The sequence below is a fragment of the Aspergillus campestris genome (genome assembly GCF_002847485.1).
Source record: "Aspergillus campestris IBT 28561 chromosome Unknown P168scaffold_12, whole genome shotgun sequence".
Lineage (NCBI taxonomy): Eukaryota > Fungi > Ascomycota > Eurotiomycetes > Eurotiales > Aspergillaceae > Aspergillus > Aspergillus campestris.
This window is the reverse complement of record NW_020194347.1, coordinates 842,299-856,606: the sequence shown is the minus strand read 5'-3', so window position 1 is coordinate 856,606 and position 14,308 is coordinate 842,299. Positions and strand designations below refer to the sequence as shown.

The window sequence follows — 14,308 nt, the reverse complement described above, 5'->3', positions numbered from 1 at the left end:
TATGTACAGAAGAGAAGAATAAAAGAAAGAAAGAAAGAAAGAAAGAAGAAGATCAAAGACGAGCCGTCCCAGGCGTAACAGTCTGCAACCAAAACGCCATCGCATCCGCAGTAATAACCTCCTCCGTCATCTTATCCCCCGGCTGCACGACCTGCGCGCGCACCCAGAACTTGCGCCCAACACGGGCGACGACCTTGGCGCGCACGACCACCAAGCCAGGCAGGGTGGTAGGCTGTTTATACCGCACGTCCAGCTGGGCGGTGAACAGTTTGCCGCGGGGGGTGGGGGGTTCACTGTCCGCAGAGACAGAGACAGAGTCGGAGGATGAGGCGGAGGTGAAAGACGGAGGCGAATGCAGAGTAACAGCCATACTCATAGTCTCGTCAATAAGCGCAGCGACGACACCCCCATGGGCCATATCCGGATGACCGCTAACACCGGGACTGGCCAAGTCGAACATCATGATGGCGTCGGGGTCGCGCGCCGACGGAGCGGAGTGGGCGGGGTCGGCGGTGGGGGAGGGCCAGACGGGCGGAGCGGAGGGGAGATGCTCGGAGCGGAGATCGCGACGGCGGAGGGTGAGGCAGTGGGGGATGGTGGTCGGGGTGGACAGGGTCTGGGCCATGTAGCCGTCTTCGCCGGTGGAGGGTTTGGGGAGACGCGACCAGGTCTGGATGGGGTAGTAGGCTGGGTTTTGGAGGAGGTGGTGGGCGAAGGGGTGATGCTGGAAGGGATGCAGGTTGGCCTGGTCCTGGGGGAGGGGGTCGATCATGATGGACATTTTGATTATATGATTCTGTATAGTTGAGATTATAAGTGAATGTGTATAATAATATAGATAAATGAATGTATATACAAAGAAAGAAATATAGAAAATGTATAAAGTCAATAAGAAGAAAAAAAAGATCAAAGATCAAAAGAACCTCGGCAGGATCGGCAACAGGGCTGGCCTGAGGCCGTCATTTCAGGAAAGGATCATCCTTGATATCAATATTGGGTTATCAACAGATCAATGAATCCAATCGATCCATTATCAGTCTAGTAGAGTATGCAGGACCCAGTAGTAGGATCCAGTTCACCCGGCGACCCTGTCTAACCAGATAGGTACACTGACCAACTCTCATGCAGTGTCTCATGGCGCATTCCGGACAACCCTGGTATGTCCGTTTTCGTCGCAACGGACTGCTCTCCCATCATTTGAGGACTCATGAGAGGTCTCCAAAACATGAGAGTGTTTAGGATTAATTGACTGTTAATTGAGGAAGCACGACCGGGGTTGCAACGACTTAAGCGACAGGGTGTAACTGCCTACAGAGTTAGCTCCTTCCAACAAACAAACCGCGCCGTATTTAATCTTCCCCTCTTTTTTCTTCCCTGTTTTCATCCCTGCCTTTTCTCTTCTCTCTTCTCTCTTCTCTCTTCTCTCTTCTCTCTTCTTTTCTTTCTCTTCTTTCTCATCGCTCCATTTGTTTACTTCTTGAACTTCTTCTACTTTGACCCTGTTCTACATCTCTTCGCTTCATATATTCCATCAATTGAGTTATCGATCTGGATCGTCCCGTCGCTGATCCTTGACCATTCTCCACCATGTTGCCCATTCTCCTGCTTTCCTCCCTCTTGGCCACCACCGCCGTGGCTGGCTCGGAGTACTCGCTGCCGGAGGGCTTCGATCTGAACCAGATCAAATCCACTGACCGAGGTATCTTCTTTTCTCTTCTGTGATGCGATGGGCAGTGCTGACCATCTCTCCAGCTGCCTGGTGTCGCGGCCAGCGCAACACCTGCCCCAAGATGTGTGACGGTTCCGCCAACGACAACTCGTGTGACTCGGTGAGTTGTTCTCATTCTTTCTTTTCTTATCCTTCATACTAACAACACGTAGGAAACCCTCAAGTTTAACTGCACCTGTGATGATGGCAGCTCCGCCAATTCCACCGATTACATAGAGACCGTCCCCTACTATGTCTGCGAAGCCAACTTTGGCCAGTGCATCTCGCGCTCCCCCGGCCTCGATGATCAGGAGAAGTGCAAGACCGCCAAGGAGCAGTGCGGCTCGCGCAATGCCTCGGAGACCTCCACCACCTCGTCGTCCTCGGCCTCCCCCTCGCCGACCGGCAGCTCCACCGACAAGGAGGAGTCGTCGGACGCCGGCACGACCACCGACAGCAGCTCCAGCACCCCGTCTCCCACCAGCAATGCGGCGGTGCGTCTGATGCAGGACCACGCCTCGGGTGTGTTGGCCACCGCCCTGTTTGTCGGTCTGCGCGTATTCTTGTAAGAAGACCGGTATCACGATGATATCGGGGTAAAATGGACTCCACGGGGTCCTGTAATGGTGTCTGCGGAATGGACGTTTTGTATTTGACTTAGCCTTGTATTTCGTTACTATGCGTGCATGGGTTTGATGAACAGCATGTTTTATGTATGATTGGGATCGTCACTCTTTAATGGAATCGTAATTATACTGATTATTCAAACCATGTAATTGAGTATTGAATGAATGGTTGATCGAAGTATTCTTGAATGGTTGAGTCAAGTATGAATAAGTGGAGTCGATGCCCCAGGCACCCGCGCCAAGAGAATTTCCCACAGAAAGAAATTCGTTCAAATCTTCAACTTCATCTCATTCTCCACTTCATTCCCTTCACTTGATCCCCCTCTGGACCTCCCTCTTCCTCTCTTTCTTTCCCTTCTTCCTTTCTTCCTCTTCCCCCCCCCACCCCTTCCTACCCCTACATAAAAGAAAATGCCCGCCCCCACCAACACCCTCCTCATCGAGGGCTCCTTCTCCGAACTCGCCGACGAGTTCGCCCAGTACATCGATGCCGTCCGCAAATCCGACGCCGCCAGTCTCCAGGCCGACATCGCCCCCCTCCTCGAGCCTCTTCGCCAAGAGGAACAGAATGATGCCGAACCCGATCGGAAACAGCGCGATGAGGTCCTGAAGAAGATCGTCTCCGCCGCCGCCGTCTTGAACGGCGCGCCTGAGAAGGGTATTTCTCTTCCTATATCCAGAGGTTGAAGATCAAAGAAGTTGACTTGATGATGCAGAAATCACCCCCGCCTACAACCTCCTCATCCACCTCGTCCATCAAGCCTCCGAGCCCGACATGTTCCTCTCCCGCATCTGCGCCTACCTCTCCAAGCCCATCGCCTCCTCCCCTCAGTTCGGCCCCACCCTCGCCATCTCCATCCTGTCCACCATCTTCAACACCCTCGGCGACGCCGACTCCAGCCGCTTCCACGTCCTCCTGGCCATCGTCGCCGTCATCCGCCAGGCCGCCTCCGCCGCCGCCTTCGAAGCCCTCAAGCCCCAGCTGACCGCCCAGCTGCCCGCCTGGCTGTCCGCCTGGGAGCTCGATGACGAGGAGACCCAGCGCCTGCACCTGGCCGTCGTCGACGCCGCCCAGGCCGCCGGTGACCAGGAGCTGGCCCAGACGCACATCATCCAGGCCCTCCAGACCATCCCCGCCGCCCAGGCCGCCGCCCCGGCCTCCCGCGACCTCGCCGTCCGCGCCCTGACCGCCGCTCTCACCCACCCCGCCGTCTTCGACTTCACCCCGCTGACCGCCTCCGACGCCGTCCAGGCCCTCCGCGCCAGCGATGCCACCCTCTTCGAGCTGCTCGAGGTCTTCACCGCCGACACCCTCGACGCCTACGAGGCCTTCATCCAGTCCACCCCGCTCGCCACCATCTCCGGCGGTGTCCTCGCCGACGCCGGCGACGCCCTGCAGACCAAGATGCGCCTGCTGACCCTGGCCTCCCTGGCCGCCTCCACCCCGTCGCGCTCCCTGCCCTACGCCACCATCGCCAGTGCCCTGCGCGTGCCCGACGCTGACGTCGAGAAGTGGGTCATCGACACCATCCGCGCCGGCCTCGTCGAGGGCAAGCTGTCTCAGCTGCGCTCCGAGCTGCTCGTCCACCGCGCCACCTACCGCGTCTTCGGCGAGAAGCAGTGGGCCGAGGTGCAGGGCCGCCTGATGGTCTGGCGCCGCAGCCTCGAGCACGTCCTGGGCACCGTCCGCAGCGAGCGGGAACGCTTCGTGCGCGAGAGCATCCAGGCCGCGCAGGCCGCCGAGGAGGGAGCCAAGTCGGGGGACAAGGGTGGCAAGCCCATCGACCGACGACCGCGCCAGCCGCAGGCGGTGCAGCCGTCTGCCCCGGTTGAGGCGGTTGCCGAATAAACTATCTTTCCTTCTCTTTTAACTCCTTTTCTACACTTTTTATGAAAATTCTATAGTATGGAAATAGAAGCCAATGGAAAGCGAGAATGACAGAAAAGAAATGATGACGAGTTCTCGTACAGAACATGGACGACCAGAACAGCAAAAAGAAAACCAACAAGATAAAAAAATATGAAGGAGGGTCACGGTTTGCATGAGGGTTGACGATGCTTGTCTCTCCCACTATATGTTTCATTTCTGTTTGTTTCATCTTGATACGATCCAACTGTTTCATGTTTGTTTTTACTTTTTTATTCTTATTATTTATTATTCTTTTTTTTTTTTTTTTACTTTTTTATCTTGTTCATTTCCCCCTTGCGCTTTTGGTTGATTCAGGACGACGCTGTTTCTGTCGTTGGAATGGTAGTTTATATGTTTTGATCCATCTCTTATCGTTTAGACGGGTTGGTCAATGGTGATGCACTTTTTCCAGTTATGTATCCAGTACTAGGTAGTACTACCAGTACGACCTACTACCTACTACCATACTACCCAATTGAATTACCAACTACACTACCCAAAAACTACCCATATCAAAAGAAGGAAGAAGTAGACTCTATATGAATCATCGCCTAAACACAGACAATTAAATGACAGATCTATAACACAGCCGAGTAGAAGAAGAGAAGAACAAAACAAGCTCAAGCTTAGATAGGGTTAATGCCACGAGCCGTGAACCCCTCCCGGATCCGAGCATACACATCATCCACAGACCCAGTAGCCAACGCAGTAACAACCTTATCCTGCTCCGCAAAAGCCGTCACAACAGGCATGCTAGTCTCCACAAAGACACGGAAGCGCTTGCGGATCGACTCGGCATTATCGTCGTCCCGACCAGAGGTCTCACCGCGCTTCATCAGCCGCGACTCCATGACCTCCTCGGGACAATCGAGGAAGAGCGTCAACCGCGACGGACAGACGGTCTTCTCGAAGAAGACAGCCTGGTCCAGCTTGCGCGGGAACCCGTCGATGAGGAACCGCGGCCGGTGGCCCGCGGGGACGGTCCCGCTCTGCAGGGCGTCGGCCATCGCGTTGGAGAGCAAGGCGACGGTGATCTCCATCGGCACGATCTTGCCTTCGCGGATGTAGTCCTTGATGAGGGCGCCGTACTGGCTGCCTTCGCGGACTTGCTCGGCGCGGAGGAGGTCGCCGGCGGAGAGGTGGATGAAGCCGTAGTCCCGGACGAGGTTGTTGGACTGGGTGCCTTTGCCGCTGCCGGGGCCGCCGAGGAGGAAGACGACTGTTACGTCGGAGGGGGAGAAGCGGGGGGTGGATTCGGAGGACATTTTGTTCTTTATTTTTTTTTCTTTGTTTGGAAAGGGATAAGGTTGTTGGTGTGGGTTGGATTGAGAGAGGATAGTTCAATCGTATATAGTAGAACACCCCCTAAGAATCAGGAGAGCGGGGCGACGAGTCGGGTTTGCGAGCACCAGTGCGGGATTTCACCAAGAGGACGTAGGAACCGGAGCCGATGACGAACAGAACCAAGAAGGGGAAGACTTTGAACTCGGAGCGACTGTAGTGAGAGCGGGAGGCGGACGGACGAGAGGGAGAGGAGGAGGAGGGGGAAGAAGAAGAAGAAGAAGAGGGACGGGCGAAAGAGCCAAGTGGAGGTAGTTGTCGCAACACCCGGTGGGGTCGGGAGAGTAACAAGGATGAGGGACGAAACGCCGGCACAGCGAGGGACATTGGGTGGGTTGATGAGTGGTTGAGGGGGGGAGAGGACAATTGAATTGAGGATCGAGAAGAGGAAGAATAGAAGAGGAGAATGAGATTGAAGATCGCGAAGTCAATCGGATTGTCGGATTTCGTGGAGAAAAAAGAGAAAAAAAGAGAAAAGTTGAAGTGTGCCTGAGTGCCTGCGTGCCTGTTTCCGGCAGACATCCTGTACCGTACAATACACTCTCATGACAGATAGATTACCGGTCTAGCCCGATTGGGTCGATATAGATCTAGATATCACGATGAAGATGAGATCGATGGTGATTGCTTCATCTTCACTCTCTGATTCACTCTGTGATTCACTCCTTCTCTGTAGTGACTGCCTTCTTTGACTTCACTTCCTGACTGAGACCAGGTTGTCCTTTCCCACTGAATATCCTACTATTTAAACCCTCACCCCCCTGGTCAACTCCAAACAACACCATTGTTCAACCCATCATTCAACCCATCGATCAACTCACAACACCTCTCAGCATGTATCCCGTCACTTCTCGCTTTTGTGGTAAACACCACAATGGAAGAAATGCCAGAAGGCCTTCACCCAATGACCCTTCCGCTCAACCACAGCATTCAAACCCAGGAGGACCCTCCCAAAGTCAGAGTACTCGAGCGCCACCATCTCAAGAGGTATGAGCATCCAGCATCAAGTAACGCTGATATGCTCGCTGACTATTCATGTTGGGCTAGAACTCGACCGGATCCAATCCAGCGTCACGGAGATCTGGACGTCATCCTACAACCGGCAAGGGTGGTGCACCGTCCAAAACCGCTCCCGCCAAGCCATCCCAACGCAAAGATTTCTGGAACAGACCAATGCCCTCTGTAGGACAGGGTTCGACTCTAATGGGGAAAGACAAGTCCACCAAAGATACGATGCAATTCGAGCTCGAGACCCAAACCAATACCCCCTCGCCCTCTGGTTTCCAGAAGCTCCCAGCCGAACTCCGCCTCAAAATCTACGCCTACCTCTTCACCACCTACCGGATCGAGATCGTTCGCAAGAAAGACAAAAAAACCAACGGCACCAAGAAACCCCGCTACCGCCTCTACAACAAGAGACTGCGCCCCCGCGAGGACAAGAGCCAGGGAAACACCGAACGGGCAGGCCGCTGGTGGCTCAAGAGGCTCCCCATGGCGCTCATCTTCACCTGCCGCAGTATCTACTCCGACACCATTCTCCTCCTCTACGCCAACACCCAATTCGTCTTCACGACCACCAACGCCATCACCCGCTTCATCAAGATCACCCCCGCCGACGCGCAGGCCTCCATCCGCCACGTCGAGCTCAAACACATCATGTACAACGAGCCTCGGCTGACGGAATTCAGAATCTACAAAGCCCGCAGCGACATGGCCTTCTACCTCGCCTGCGAAGACATGGCGCTAGCATTTAAGAGCCTGCGCGTGCTCCACGTCGACATGCGCATCTACGACTGGCCTATCCGTCTGGAGATCGGCGAGCTCTGGTCCCTGCCTTTGCTCTTCTTCGGCGGCGAGGGCGGCACCGGCACCAAGCTGGACGAGGCTAATGTTCGCCTCCGCATGGTCATGTTCAGTGACGAGACGCTGCGGAGGGTGGCGCGCGATCTGGAACAGCGGATGATGGGTGCGGTGAAGTTTCAGGTTCGGGAGGATGAGCGGTTGGCGAGGGAGTTGCATATGCTTGGGAGGAAGGCGAAGGTGTTAAGGTTGGTTATGTAGTTTTGCACTAGCTTTCTGTCTTATTTCTTTTTCTTCTTTTGGCGTTATTCCTTTCTTTGTGGTTTTGTTGGTTGCTTTGTCTTTCTCGATTTGGAACAGCAGATGATAAATCCTATCAAGTTCCAGATCCGTGAAGATGAGCGTCTAGCAAGGGAGTTACAGGTACTTGGGAGGAAAGCTAAGGCGTTGAGAATGGTTATGTAACTTCTCTCCATCCTCCTTATTACTTTCTTTTCTGTTTCTCATCTTTACGTTCTTTCTTTGTTTCTAATTTTGTTAGTTTGTTTCCTGGCGTTCGGTGTACTAGGGACATTGGGTCATCCTCTCACTTCCCTCTTTCTCGGGTCTATTGGTGGTGGTATTCTGGGTATTATGCAGCGTTGGCGGAAAATACAGTACGTAGTTAATTGCAATGGGAGAATCTCGACTCTTGACTTTACTTGACTTTACTTGACTTTACTTGACTTTACTTCGACTGTAGACTACATAGATGGATCTACTCGGGAAGGAAGCAGACAGGATACAACGCTAGAGACAACGCTAGGTGCAACCAGATAATATATCAAGGTTGTTCTGTTATATTACTTCAATCACCACTAGGCTGAACAGATATCATGACACTCCTGAGCGCGTAACTAACCCTATACTCCGTACCACATATTATGATTACATCCCACCTGTCTATCTGCCCATGCAAGGCGACACACTTGTTCGGGTCCCTGACGCACTCCACATTATCTACCTGCGATCCGCTCCGTCCCTCGCCAGACTAGGCAGCATAGTCTGCAATGCGGGGCTCCTTAAAAGCCTTGGGCACGTAAAGGAGCAGTTCCGCAACAGCCACTAGCAGGATGCCTTCCGTGCCGAGAATATCATCCAATCCCAAAGTCTCGGGCAGCACCTGCTGGCAGATGGCGTCCAAATCCAAGCGGGATACATCAGCCGGCCCGTCGTGGGTGAGCGCGTCAATCGCGAGCGCCCACGTGAGCGGGTTGTACAGTGTGCCTTCGTGCGTGTAGATGCCGCCGGCGGGGCGGTTCGCGCACACGGTCTGCAGGTGGTTGTTGGACACCCCCATGGAGCGCGCGTCTTTCAGAAGGGCCGAGGCGTCGTCGCCGCTCTGGGGCTGCACGATCTCGTCAAAGGTCGAGTAGATTGTCGTCGTAGGGACGTAGGCCGAGTCGCCGCCGTCGGCCCGCGCCGTCTGGATGAACTCGGTCTCCCAGCCCTGCTGCCAGAGCGATGGGGTGCAGACGAGCAGATCGAGGGCCGGACAGACGATGGAGCGGACTGCCGTGCCGCGGAAGTCGGGGCTGACGGCGATGAAGTCTTCCACTTGGGCCCGCGTCGACGGCCAGTACTTGAGCGCCCACTGGGTGTCCAGGCCGCCCTGGGACCAGGAGATGACCGAGACGGAGGTGTGGGACAGCGCGGCGATGTAGTGGATGGCGTATGCCACGTATTCGGCATTCTCCTGGGCGTCGCGCAACGAGGCCTGGGGGATATTGACCCACACCACGTCGGCCTCGGGGGCGGCATGGCCGAGCTGACCCAGGTTAAAATGGTAGGTGATGCCGGCTGGGACGGCCGTGCCCGGTACCAGGATGACGGGCTTCTTCCCCTGCTGGCCGTAGGAGAAAGACTCCGGGATGTGGATGGCCGCGCGCAGGTCCGCCTCGGCGACGCTATAGGGCGCATCGGCGGGATCTTTGGACGGGTAGATGCCGGCGTCGGGCACGGCGGGGTTCCGGTTGTGGATGGAATTGATGCTCCAATCGAGATAGCCGTTCAGAAAGGAGAGGATGTCGGACGGGATCAGGTCCAGCGAGACCAGACCGTCGGCATAGTCGAAGAGGTCCGGTTGATCGGCGCGATCGGTGTGGTTGAAGATGGATTCAATCTTGGCCCAGGCCTGGTGCATGGACCGATCTCCTGGGCCCGACTGGTTGTTGGCATCTGCGATCCTCGACGCGAGAGCCGCGGCGGTTCGCGATGTCCGGTCGTCTCCTCTGTTGGCGTGACCGGCGAGGATGGATTCCAGGTCGTTGTGGGAGGACGAATCCGCTCGGGGGAGAGCTGCCCCTGACACAGCCGGGCAGGTGACCAACCACGACAGCAGAGCCGTCGATATCGAGCGACCGAGTCTCATCGTGTCGGGCTCTTGAGGGTCTGCAAGGGGAGAGGTTCTGCCTGGGTCCGTTGTTGTGCAACGGTTGGGGCAGAGGACAAGTTGAGGCCGACGAGAGACTCCTGGGGATCTCGTCAGGAGAAGCCCCGGGCCTCGGACCTGCTGGCAAGCCCCCATCGGCATTGAGGGCCTCGGGTCCTAGACATGGTGGTGCAGATCGACCCAAGGACGACGATCAACGCGCCACGAGCATGTCGTTCGAATCACGAGGGGAGGCCTGCGGTTGGGGGGAAAGGGAGAGTTGGGATCGACAACGGTTTTAATTGACAGGCACGCGACATCTAGAAAAATTCCATATCCCAGCCCGAAGGGTCGGGAAGTGACGGGGATCGAAGCTTGATCATCGACCGGGTCATTCTGCAGGAAACCGCTGTGGTTGTTCGGGGATGGGGAAGAAGTTAGAATCAACGTTGACGGGGGGCCTTGGGGCCTTGGAGCCTTGGAGCCTTGGATAGGGTGTTGCGGCCCCGCATGAGGGCGGGTCAGGGGGGGGATCGACTGGGGATGGATCATGGTGATTTGTGCAGGGCAGGCCCAACGGTACGAGACTACGAGAGCTTTGACAAAGGGATCTTCAGGATGGGTGCTTTTGGATGGATAGGGGAGAGAGCGATGCTGAGGAACGTCGGCAATTATCTGATCCTGGCAACCGAGGCAGGAGGGGAGATTGACCCCGCTGTCGGGGTCCGGGGGGTTCATCCGATTCTCTCTCTCTCTGTGTGTGTGTGTCTTTGTATCTCTCTGTGTGTCTTTCTATCTTTACCTATGTCTCTCCACCTCTCTCTGTCTTTGTGTAAAAAAGTCGAGGGATCCAGGTCCGGAGAGGAATTTCTCCGTGATTCTCATCTGACAGAACCGAGAAGAGATGATGTATAGATCTGACCGATTCCCATGACAGTGCCACACACCGTGCATGATAGGATGATAGGTATCTTCAAAGATCCAGGTGGTTCATGGGTTCATGGTTCATGAGCCACAGGGTAGCCAGAGCAGGGGGACAGATTGTGGTTACAACGAGCCCCGATGCCAAGAACGCGAGCCCCAAAGGGGAAAGACCTGCAGCGGTCCTGAGTCCCTGGCAGATGATTAATGATGAATAACTCAGTCTAGTATTCAAGAAGCAGAGCCGACCAGGGACGGGAGATTGATTAATTCCCCGGAGTGACATCGGTCGATGTGACCTCCTCTTTGGAACCAGATTGGGATCAGAGTTGGGTAAAGTTTCTTTGATGGGGAGTACAAAGCATTTGTGGTAGTATCATGGGAATAATAGAAGAGGATATAGAGTGGAGAGTATAGAAGTATAGTGGAGAGAGTATAGAATAGAAGTAAGTGAAGAAGTGAAGTCAAAGAAGTCAAGGTGTAGAAAGAGGTGTAACGGTGTCGGTTTCATGGCGGAATTGATTACCACCGTTGCACTCCCGTCTTGCTAGGGTCGTAGTGTCATTGGTCTGGTATTTACCGTATTTTACTCTGTCTCTTTGTTTTCTCTCTCTCTCTTACACCTGTATCTTTCCCTCTTTCTCTCTCTATCTTCTATCTTTCTTTCTATCTGTCTTTCACTTCTCTCTTCTTTCTTCTCTTCTCTGTTCTCTCCTCTCCTCCATTCGTCTTCTCTTCTATCAGTCTCGTATTCTTTCCAATCCTCCCCCCCGATTGGACTTCGGATCAGACCTCCGAGTCTGGTTCCAGGTGATCGGCTGGTGTCATCGATACCACTCTCCCCACCACGACACCATCGCGACTCCACTACCACCTCTATCTCCCACTCCACATCTCGACTCAATAACACAACCACCTCAACTTCCACCTCGACGCCACTTCTTCCCTCCTTTCGACAATCGACGCTCACTGACCCTCCCCCCACTGCACTTCACGCAGGGTTGATTCCTTCCCCCACCCCCCTCCACCGCTGCTACCCTTGCGTCTCCTCCATGTTACCACTTTGACGCCTGGGTCTCATCACCACTCGTTCGGCTCGGCCTGTATCTCCCTCTCTCTCGTTCTCTCCTTGCTGCTCCTCTCCGTCGTCATTCCTCCCTATATTTCTCTGTCTTCCCTGTCTTCCCGGATCGCCCTTCCTCTCTCGATCTCTCTGTCCCTCTCCCCGCAAACATTTCTCCCCACACACACCTGCCTTGATATCAACACATGTCCGGATGAGTCAACCCTCCCATTGTCATTCGATATCGTCATTCTCCTCAACCACGCTTCCTCCGTGGTGATCGGTTTTATAAAAACCCCGCCATGACCCTGGCCAAACTCCTGCGGAGGTTGCAGGATCTGGTCGCAAACCTCGTCGCCGCCCTCGAAACCATGCTGCTCTTCCCCGCCCTCTTCCGCGATCCCTTCCGGACGCGCCCCGGTCCCTTCCACTCAGCCTACTGGCGTCGTCGCTCCCTCGACAGTCTGGCCGATGAGGTCGATCGCCTCTTTACCGCTCCCCTGACCCCGCCCAACATGTGCGCCATGTCCGACCAGATGCGCGCGCAGTTGTCCGCGGCCCTCCAGTCCAGCCAGATCAACATGCTGCCCTCCTACACCCGCACCCTGCCCACCGGCGCAGAGACGGGCACTTTCCTGGCCCTCGACGTCGGTGGCTCCACCTTGCGCGTCTCCCTCGTCCACCTCGCCGGCCAGGGCACCATGGCCATCCGTCACGTCGCCTCCACCCCCATCGACGAGGAGGTCAAGCTGCTCGAGGGCACCCGCTTCTTCGACTGGATGGCCAGCCACATCGACACCATGCTGGCCGAGGTCGACGCCGAGGACGGCCGCGGGCCCGTCCCGCTCTCCGTCGGCCTCTCCTGGTCCTTCCCCCTCGAACAGACCTCCCACAACACCGGTCTGCTCATCCACATGGGCAAGGGCTTCATGTGCTCCACCGGTACCGTCGGCCAAGAACTCGGTCAGCTCATCACCGAGGCCTGCCGCCGCCGCAACCTCTCCGTCGCCGTCGACGCCATCGTCAACGACGGCTCTGCCACCCTCCTCTCCCGCGCCTACGTCGACCCCACCACCCGCATGTCCCTCATCCTCGGCACCGGCACCAACATGGCCATCCACTACCCCGTCGACTGCATCGGCCGCGCCAAGTTCGGCGATCGGCCCCCCGCCTGGTTCGAGGGCGCCCCGCACGTCATCGTCAACACCGAGATGAGCATGTTCGGCGGCGCCGTTCTGCCCCTGACGCGGTGGGACGAGATCCTCAATCGGACACACCTCCGTCCCGACTACCAACCGCTCGAGTACATGATCACCGGCCGCTACCTTGGCGAAATCGTCCGCCTGGTCATCGTCGAGGCCGTCGAGACCGCCCACCTCTTCCGCGGCGAACTGCCCCACTCCATGCGCGACGCCTACTCCTTCGACACCAGCCTCCTCGCCGCCATCGAGGCCGATCCCTCCCCCCAGCTCACCATCTCCGCCGCTCTGCTGCAAAAGGAGCACCCCGGTACCCACGCCCCTCGCCCCGAGGACATGCGCTTCCTGCGCCGCGTCTGCCAGACCGTCTCGCGACGCGCCGCCGGGTACCTGGCCACCGCCATCCACAGCATGTGGTCCCTGCACAACGACGCCGACGCCGAAGCCGAATCCCCCGCGGACACCGTTCCAGGGAAGGCACCGAAGCAGGTCACCGTCATCGAACGCGAGGGCAATCCGCGGAGCCTATCGATCGCCTGCGACGGCAGCGTCATCAACAAGTATCCGGGATTCCGGGATCACTGCCAAGCCTATCTCGACCAACTCACCCACGAGACGGCCGCGTCCCGCGAGTCCCTTGATCCCTCGCCATCCCTGATCCACCTCGATCCGGCCCCCGAAAGTGCCATCCTCGGCGCGGCGGTGGCCGTGGCGATTGCCGTGTCGGAACAACCGTAGCGGCTTTCATCTATTTACGTATCATTTATTTTCTCCCATATTTGGCATCTGATCGGCTCGGGCATCAGCGCTGCCGAGCCGTCCGTCTCTTTCAGCGCACGAGTCATCTGTGGAAATGGTGTTCATTGCTTTGCATTCGAGGCGTTCCGCGTTTGATCTTTGGTTCCTTTCTCCACGATCCTTTCTCCAGTGCTCTTCCATATGGATCAGCCAAGATTGCCCCCGCCGACGGGTTTTCGGCCCTTTTTTCTTTCTTTCTTTCCTTCCCCCGCTGTCTTCTGTTGAACCCATTGTGGTTGTAACCGGTGCATCGTATTTTCTCGGGATGGGTTGGTATTGCATATACGGGTGGGTGGATTGCAAATTTGTCGTTGGGAGCGCAGCATGCTTTCTTTCTTTTCTTCCCCTTAGGCGAATGGAAATAGACGGTTTCAGCTAGGGATAGATTCTTTTCGGTGTATATAATGATTGATAATAAGCTAATGCGAGCATCGGGGATCTGGCTGATATCACGTCACTGTCACTGTCAGTGTCACCGAGAGCTTCGCTTGGCTCTTCCCTTTCTATGGAATAGTGGGTAGTGGGCAGTGACG

The 14,308-nt window shown here is 56.0% G+C and overlaps 9 protein-coding genes across 9 annotated transcripts; 5 read left to right on the top strand and 4 right to left on the bottom strand.

Moving 5' to 3' along the window:
* Positions 1-52: 52 nt before the first annotated feature.
* On the bottom strand, positions 53-781 carry P168DRAFT_329991 (thioesterase family protein; the record flags this gene model as incomplete). Its single annotated transcript, XM_024841531.1, has 1 exon — positions 53-781. The coding sequence occupies one exon, from the start codon at positions 779-781 to the stop codon at positions 53-55; it is 729 nt and encodes a 242-aa protein (XP_024689889.1).
* A 459-nt stretch (positions 782-1,240) lies between these two features.
* Positions 1,241-2,400, top strand: P168DRAFT_329990 (uncharacterized protein). The gene is made up of 3 exons (XM_024841530.1): positions 1,241-1,699; positions 1,753-1,829; positions 1,882-2,400. Exons 1-3 carry the CDS (start codon positions 1,588-1,590, stop codon positions 2,275-2,277), a joined length of 585 nt encoding a protein of 194 aa, XP_024689888.1. The 5' UTR covers positions 1,241-1,587; the 3' UTR covers positions 2,278-2,400.
* A 321-nt stretch (positions 2,401-2,721) lies between these two features.
* P168DRAFT_259194 (PCI domain protein) lies at positions 2,722-4,511 on the top strand. The gene is made up of 2 exons (XM_024834623.1): positions 2,722-2,992; positions 3,051-4,511. Exons 1-2 carry the CDS (start codon positions 2,746-2,748, stop codon positions 4,181-4,183), a joined length of 1,380 nt encoding a protein of 459 aa, XP_024689887.1. The 5' UTR covers positions 2,722-2,745; the 3' UTR covers positions 4,184-4,511.
* A 358-nt stretch (positions 4,512-4,869) lies between these two features.
* Positions 4,870-5,508, bottom strand: ura6 (uridylate kinase ura6; the record flags this gene model as incomplete). The annotated part of the gene is made up of 1 exon (XM_024833821.1): positions 4,870-5,508. One exon carries the CDS (start codon positions 5,506-5,508, stop codon positions 4,870-4,872), a length of 639 nt encoding a protein of 212 aa, XP_024689886.1.
* A 100-nt stretch (positions 5,509-5,608) lies between these two features.
* On the bottom strand, positions 5,609-5,911 carry P168DRAFT_321703 (uncharacterized protein; the record flags this gene model as incomplete). The annotated part of the gene is made up of 1 exon (XM_024840499.1): positions 5,609-5,911. One exon carries the CDS (start codon positions 5,909-5,911, stop codon positions 5,609-5,611), a length of 303 nt encoding a protein of 100 aa, XP_024689885.1.
* Positions 5,912-6,817: 906 nt separating this feature from the next.
* P168DRAFT_242485 (uncharacterized protein) lies at positions 6,818-7,645 on the top strand (the record flags this gene model as incomplete). The annotated part of the gene is made up of 1 exon (XM_024833805.1): positions 6,818-7,645. One exon carries the CDS (start codon positions 6,818-6,820, stop codon positions 7,643-7,645), a length of 828 nt encoding a protein of 275 aa, XP_024689884.1.
* Positions 7,646-8,414: 769 nt separating this feature from the next.
* Positions 8,415-9,794, bottom strand: P168DRAFT_242717 (putative lipase; the record flags this gene model as incomplete). The annotated part of the gene is made up of 1 exon (XM_024833818.1): positions 8,415-9,794. One exon carries the CDS (start codon positions 9,792-9,794, stop codon positions 8,415-8,417), a length of 1,380 nt encoding a protein of 459 aa, XP_024689883.1.
* A 2,286-nt stretch (positions 9,795-12,080) lies between these two features.
* P168DRAFT_321700 (putative hexokinase) lies at positions 12,081-13,715 on the top strand (the record flags this gene model as incomplete). The annotated part of the gene is made up of 1 exon (XM_024840498.1): positions 12,081-13,715. One exon carries the CDS (start codon positions 12,081-12,083, stop codon positions 13,713-13,715), a length of 1,635 nt encoding a protein of 544 aa, XP_024689882.1.
* A 9-nt stretch (positions 13,716-13,724) lies between these two features.
* On the top strand, positions 13,725-14,286 carry P168DRAFT_61671 (uncharacterized protein). The gene has a single exon (XM_024842059.1). The coding sequence runs from the start codon at positions 13,831-13,833 to the stop codon at positions 14,152-14,154; it is 324 nt and encodes a 107-aa protein (XP_024689881.1). The 5' UTR covers positions 13,725-13,830; the 3' UTR covers positions 14,155-14,286.
* Positions 14,287-14,308: the final 22 nt, after the last annotated feature.

Bases quoted from the DNA above. Each gene is read 5' to 3' on its own strand.
- P168DRAFT_329990 (XM_024841530.1), top strand. From the start codon at position 1,588: ATGTTGCCCATTCTCCTGCTTTCCTCCCTCTTGGCCACCACCGCCGTG. The intron at 1,700-1,752 runs GTATCTTCTTTT...CCATCTCTCCAG, and splicing joins GATCAAATCCACTGACCGAG to CTGCCTGGTGTCGCGGCCAG. The intron at 1,830-1,881 runs GTGAGTTGTTCT...AACAACACGTAG, and splicing joins ACGACAACTCGTGTGACTCG to GAAACCCTCAAGTTTAACTG.
- P168DRAFT_259194 (XM_024834623.1), top strand. From the start codon at position 2,746: ATGCCCGCCCCCACCAACACCCTCCTCATCGAGGGCTCCTTCTCCGAA. The intron at 2,993-3,050 runs GTATTTCTCTTC...TTGATGATGCAG, and splicing joins GAACGGCGCGCCTGAGAAGG to AAATCACCCCCGCCTACAAC.
- P168DRAFT_61671 (XM_024842059.1), top strand. From the start codon at position 13,831: ATGGTGTTCATTGCTTTGCATTCGAGGCGTTCCGCGTTTGATCTTTGG.